At 42.1% G+C, this 5,545-nt stretch overlaps 1 protein-coding gene across 1 annotated transcript; it reads left to right on the top strand.

Moving 5' to 3' along the window:
• The first annotated feature begins 1,522 nt into the window (after positions 1–1,522).
• Positions 1,523–2,766, top strand: lsm6 (LSM6 homolog, U6 small nuclear RNA and mRNA degradation associated). The gene is made up of 4 exons (XM_037267657.1): positions 1,523–1,606; positions 2,193–2,306; positions 2,395–2,508; positions 2,590–2,766. The coding sequence occupies exons 2-4, from the start codon at positions 2,213–2,215 to the stop codon at positions 2,622–2,624; spliced, it is 243 nt and encodes an 80-aa protein (XP_037123552.1). The 5' UTR covers positions 1,523–1,606; positions 2,193–2,212; the 3' UTR covers positions 2,625–2,766.
• The last annotated feature ends 2,779 nt before the right edge of the window (positions 2,767–5,545 follow it).

Genomic DNA, 5,545 nt, shown 5'->3' with positions numbered 1-5,545 from the left:
AAGACCCCCAAGCTTTTCCATTATCCTCCCCATATCAAGTTTCACCTCCAGAGAAAACGTGGCCTCGACGGGGTCACGGCGGTCCAGACGATCGCCTCATCTTGCGCCGACACCAAGCCCCACCTGTGGCCTGCTTATTGCTTTAGGATACACGGCGCCCCAGCCCGGCTCCGCCCCTCCCAACCAGTGCCTTCTCCTTCCTCCCAGCCCTCCACACCGCTGCAATTTCTCCATTTCCAACCTACAATGGAATCTCCGTTCGGCGTAATCTTTCTATTTCACAAGGCACTTTCTTGGGGTTAAGGGGCTGAGAGATGGAGCAAGGATTTGTCGCGCAATTGATAGCGCTGCCTGGCGCTTTCTGTCAAACAGGTCTTATCCGAGGTGGCGAGCAACGGTACACAATATTTTTGTTCCCTAATCATTACGAAGCCTGTACAATCACGTATCACGATGAAAAAAAATAATAAAAAATTCATTTTCAGTTTTATACACAGTAGTTTAGATGTAAATTTGATTTTAAAACTGATTACTAATCCGGCTCGAATAGAAATGTAATGTTTTGGGAAACAAAAAACAGTTTTAGAGGTCATTTAAGAAGAATCTATTTGTTATTTTTCTTCAATAAAAGGTAAAGCACTGAAAGCAGTCGCGAGAGAAATAAAAAACATTGAATATTCATGAGCGCTACCTGTACATGGCTCTCACCCACGAGTGTTTATGACTTAAGGACTTGCTGCGGTGACCCAAGTTGAACGCAGCGACAGATAGCGAATTAACCTCTCGCCTCGCCGGCGCTAGCCATGCCCTGCTAACAAGGAACCTGTCCGAATCCATTCTCTCGCTCTGTGTTTGAACACAAACTCGCACGTCCGTCCTCCTGTATATTTTCGCCCTATTTCCTTCCTGTGACATCGTTTTTCATGTAGCACCCAAGCTGTGCGCCATTTGGGTCACGCACTCCAGTCGACCGCGGCGGCCGCAATCAGATGCGACACCATCTCTTAACCTTTGTCCGACAACCTGGACGACGCAGCAATAACAATGGCAGTAAAAACAGTATATATAAGAAAATACATAATGAAACATCAACATCATGCATTTTTTTCTCAATTCAAAACTGTCCCCAGGTGTCTTAACCTTTGCTTTTAACAGTGATTTTTTTTTCATGTACCCATAGCATGTGCCAGATAAATTTGGTTAATGGCTTCTGTTCCTTATGTAAAATAATTTCCATGTTGTTTTACACTTTAGTTTCGAGATTGTAATCCTTCATAGACCAACAGGTGCATTTGTCTGCAGGAACTTATAAAATCATAGTGGTAAAATAAACAGGTCATGGAACTGGTTGAAATGATCCCAAGAACACTGTCCCCATTGTCTCACGGTCCGGGAAATATATAAATTTAAATTATTATGTTTAAAATTGTATAAATTATAAATATTAATTGCAGGGAAATATAATTGAGCATTATGCTTTCTTCCTCACACTTTGCGCTTTCGTCTATATTGCTCCCGCTCGTCTTCCGTACCATACTCGTATCTGATTGGTCAAACAGATACTGGTCCAGTGCTACGTTCGCATCGTCTACACAACGTTTGAAAGGTACAGTGGGATTTTATCACTAACATGTTATTCAGATGATGCTTAAAAATACAAACTACTGCATGCGCTCTGCAGTATTTAAATTCATTTACACATTATACATATTCACCTAGTCCTCAAGTTGTCCTAACTAATTCGATTAGCCTGTTAGCTGCTAATTAGCAAGCGCTATCTACAGGCATTGAATCCCACCAGTCAAGGCGGTTAGCTTCTACATGCTAATGTCGTGGTACGATGCAAAATTGAGTAAACACGTTATGGCTAACGGTGTAGATATCAACGTCAGTGTAGCAGCCTGTTTGGTTAGCCCAGCTAGCGACTAACGTGGCGAGCAGCTCGTGTGGCTAACCGAGAAAAGACGCTAACGTGTTCAAGTGGAGTTTGTTTAAATGTATACCCTTTTAGGTGAAGTCAATAAATTCTAGAAGTAATTATTAGTCCTCAAATTCAATATATTGCCAATATTTCGATTAGATTATTTTAAATGGATTAAATTAGCTTTTAAAATAATTGTATATTATTTGTATTTAATTCAGTGATTTAGTTTTTGTACTAAAAGAGCTAACCTGACCCATTCTCCTTGTAGCTATCTAACGCTGAGCCAGGATGAGTCTCAGAAAGCAGACACCCAGTGACTTCCTGAAGCAAATCATCGGCAGACCGGTGGTAGTCAAGCTGAACTCGGGCGTCGATTACCGAGGTCAACTAAGCTATTCAACCTCCATCCCTGATTAGTTTTGAGAAGTCTGTGAGCTAATTACTTAAATAATATTGATCCGTGTTTATAGGTGTCCTCGCCTGCCTGGATGGTTACATGAACATCGCCATTGAGCAGACTGAGGAGTATGTCAACGGGCAGCTCAAGAACAAGTACGGTGATGCCTTTCTAAGAGGAAACAATGGTAAGAGTCGCATTACGTTCTCTAACTCATTATTTTTGCCAAGATGTTGCGTAATAATAATAATGATTTATGTCTCCACAGTTCTTTATATCAGCACACAGAAGAGGAAAGTCTAGTGATGCTCTCTTTTTTTTTTTGGGTGCCATTTTGGATTGTTTCTTGTGGCTGTTATTTTAGTTTGACTGCAACACGAGTACTGAAGAATCTTTTGTAAATGTTGAATTGTGAATAAATCCTGAGTTTTGAGTTACATCCTGAGTTTGGAGCCTTGTTTTCATTCTATTTTGTGGGCTTTATGAAAATACATTCATTAACCACACAGGCGGTGTTTTAAATAACATTTAAATAGTCATTGGTGGTACTTGGCGTAATAAGTTGGAGAACTGCTTCCTTTGATAAAACGCCTTAATATCTTGTTGCCGGTGGCAACCTAATGAAGCAATCATTCAGTTTATCCCTGAAGCAAGCAATAAAAAGACTGAATACTGTTTAAAACCGCGTTTCTTCTAGAAGCTAATAATATTGAACTAATTGCTCTCAATGACAGAAACGCATAAGGAATAATATTTTTTTTTTTTTAGGGTGGGGGGCAGAAAATATAACGGCTAGGGACAAATTGGAGATGCACAGTGGTCACGTAGTCTTGACGCCTGTTCACGTGCCGCAAAGTGCGGCGGAAATCCGTCACTTAGACGGCCATTCAAAAATCCATTACTGCTTCTGGCGCGTTAGGAGCGCGACTGCGGGACGCATATAACATGTCAACTTCCACAAGCATTTACGTAGCTGCCGGGGTCAGTTATTGTCTTAACTGCAGAGAGGAACAAGCGTCGATTAGATTAGATACAGTGGAAGCATAAAAATCCGCAAATTGACGCTTGATTGTAATTGATGTAAAAAAAAAGACGACTGAATATTTGCTATGGATTATTTTTTGTCCCCTCAAACTATACAATTTTCTCATTGTCATGTTTGATTTCCCTTGTTTGTCCCGATGTAAAACGAGGCGCCTTATTTGGAGAGGTGCGCAATTTTTATTTATTTTTTTTGTCAAGGCCATTACACTTTGTAAATTGAATACTGTATATCAGGCGGCTATTTTGTAACTTAGTCGCTGTTATGGCCTCATTAAACTCGGACCTCTTTCATGTGATTCATGAGGCTGCATGGTCATCGAGGGAAAAGCATTTTCTCAAGAGGGAGGTGTTTTTTTTTTTATTTTTTACTCCTTTATGTTTTTTCCCTCCTGTTTTACAACCTGTACATGCGTGCTCCGGCCTCTCGGCAGGAGACAAAAGGCTGCCAAGGTCAGCAAGGCCCAGCTTGACAATGAAGGACACATTATTGATCAAACCGTGTGGAGCTACAGCTGTAAAGAAAAAACAAGAGTGCAGGGGTGGAGGGAGGCGGGGGAGGGTTGGGAGGGGAGGGGGGGTATACAGGAAGATGTAGGCATTGACTAATGTGGACACGCATAGAAATGCATTGCGCAGTCCTGAGAGCCATAATGGCGCCTGGTGATAGTGTGAGGCAAATATTTACCCACTGGAGCTATAGCCGAGTGTGACCCCGCGGTGAACCTTTCTAATTAAAAACATTGCACACACGTGACATGACATCATGTGCAGGGGGAAAAAAAAAAGAAAAAGAAAAGACAAGCAAACAGATGCTCTCCCACTCGGGTGTGCGCAATTATACTGTATATGCATCCTTTTTGTTTTTTTTTGTCTTTAGCTGTATTATACATCTTGCTCTGATTTGGTGATTTTGAATGGTTATTAAATGGCAATTCCACACATACTTTGATACGAGGGATCCGATTTTAACGCGGAACGATTCGCTTTGGTTCCATTTAGTGGTATTCCAATCGTAGAAGGTACGAAGGCTCAGTTGGAGAGGTATAATGCAATTATGAGTTTCTGGCTGAAAGCAGACCATTTTTCAATATGGATTAACTTGTCAGTCCAGTGAATGTGGCATGTATAAAAAACGATTCTATGATTCAAATCCGTTTTCATTACACCCCTAATGGTTATGTGTTAGCGGATTGGGGCTGAGCCGAGCAGCGAATAGCAAAAACCGGTGTCATGTTAAAAAAACTTCGACTTCTGGTTGTTTTAATCAAACGTGAGCATGATTATGTTTGTACTGGAAGTCATTAGATTGGCATCCTATGTTTTTTTCTGGAACAAATTTGATCGATGGAGGCGAAAGGACAAAGGCGACTGGTGTTAGGTGGCCACTTTGGAATTGTGTGAGGGGAATGCAATGCTGGGAGCACCACCATCTGTCTAAACCGCAGCACTACACCAATGGATTTGTATGCTATGTGACTCAACAGCTACTACAAAGCTTGAAGTCTGTTGCTAACCAAAACAGCAGCAGCCACTAAAGTATCTAAGAGCCATTTCCTTCCACGTCTTCTTTCTACATTTTGGATTAAAATCATTCCAACTTAAACTGTTATCTCATTCAAGACATTTACCATGTTACTACTTTGCTATTGGTTAGCATATGTACTGCTAGCCTAGCATATCAGCTCGTCATTAGAGATCATAAACCTATCAAATGCTTGCGTTTGTTGCGATTCGAATTGCGTGCGAGGGCCGGAGCGGGTTCTTTATTTAGCAGGAAGGACGGTCGACCTTCAGCAAAAATGCAACCTTCGCCCTTCTTAACGCGGGGAGGGAGTTAGGCCCGCCACGCGTGCCAGCTTCCCCTGTGCCGCCTTGGCCATGCTAGCGGAGACGGGATGCAGATGGCGAGGGTCAGAGGGTGCGTGACCGGCAGGCGGCCTTCGGGGGGCCCGAGAACAAACAATATCCGTACCCTCGCTGCGCCGTCATATGTTGTTGGCTAGTTAGCACGAGCCAGAGCGAGACAAACAGGCAGGAGAACAACTGTTCCGTAGGATATTGTACCAAAACAATTATTTTGTTTGAGGAAAATCGAATAAACAGCAGCTAGCTTGTCCTGATTGTATTGCATAACAGGATTGTTATAATGCGACCAAATAGCATGGAATCAATGTTTAAAA

The sequence above is a fragment of the Syngnathus acus genome, chromosome 1 (genome assembly GCF_901709675.1).
Source record: "Syngnathus acus chromosome 1, fSynAcu1.2, whole genome shotgun sequence".
NCBI lineage: Eukaryota > Metazoa > Chordata > Actinopteri > Syngnathiformes > Syngnathidae > Syngnathus > Syngnathus acus.
Note: the sequence above shows the minus strand (reverse complement) of the source record. Positions and strands in the feature narration are given on the sequence as shown.

Bases quoted from the DNA above. Each gene is read 5' to 3' on its own strand.
- lsm6 (XM_037267657.1), top strand. From the start codon at position 2,213: ATGAGTCTCAGAAAGCAGACACCCAGTGACTTCCTGAAGCAAATCATC. The intron at 2,307-2,394 runs GTCAACTAAGCT...CCGTGTTTATAG, and splicing joins CTCGGGCGTCGATTACCGAG to GTGTCCTCGCCTGCCTGGAT. The intron at 2,509-2,589 runs GTAAGAGTCGCA...ATGTCTCCACAG, and splicing joins CTTTCTAAGAGGAAACAATG to TTCTTTATATCAGCACACAG.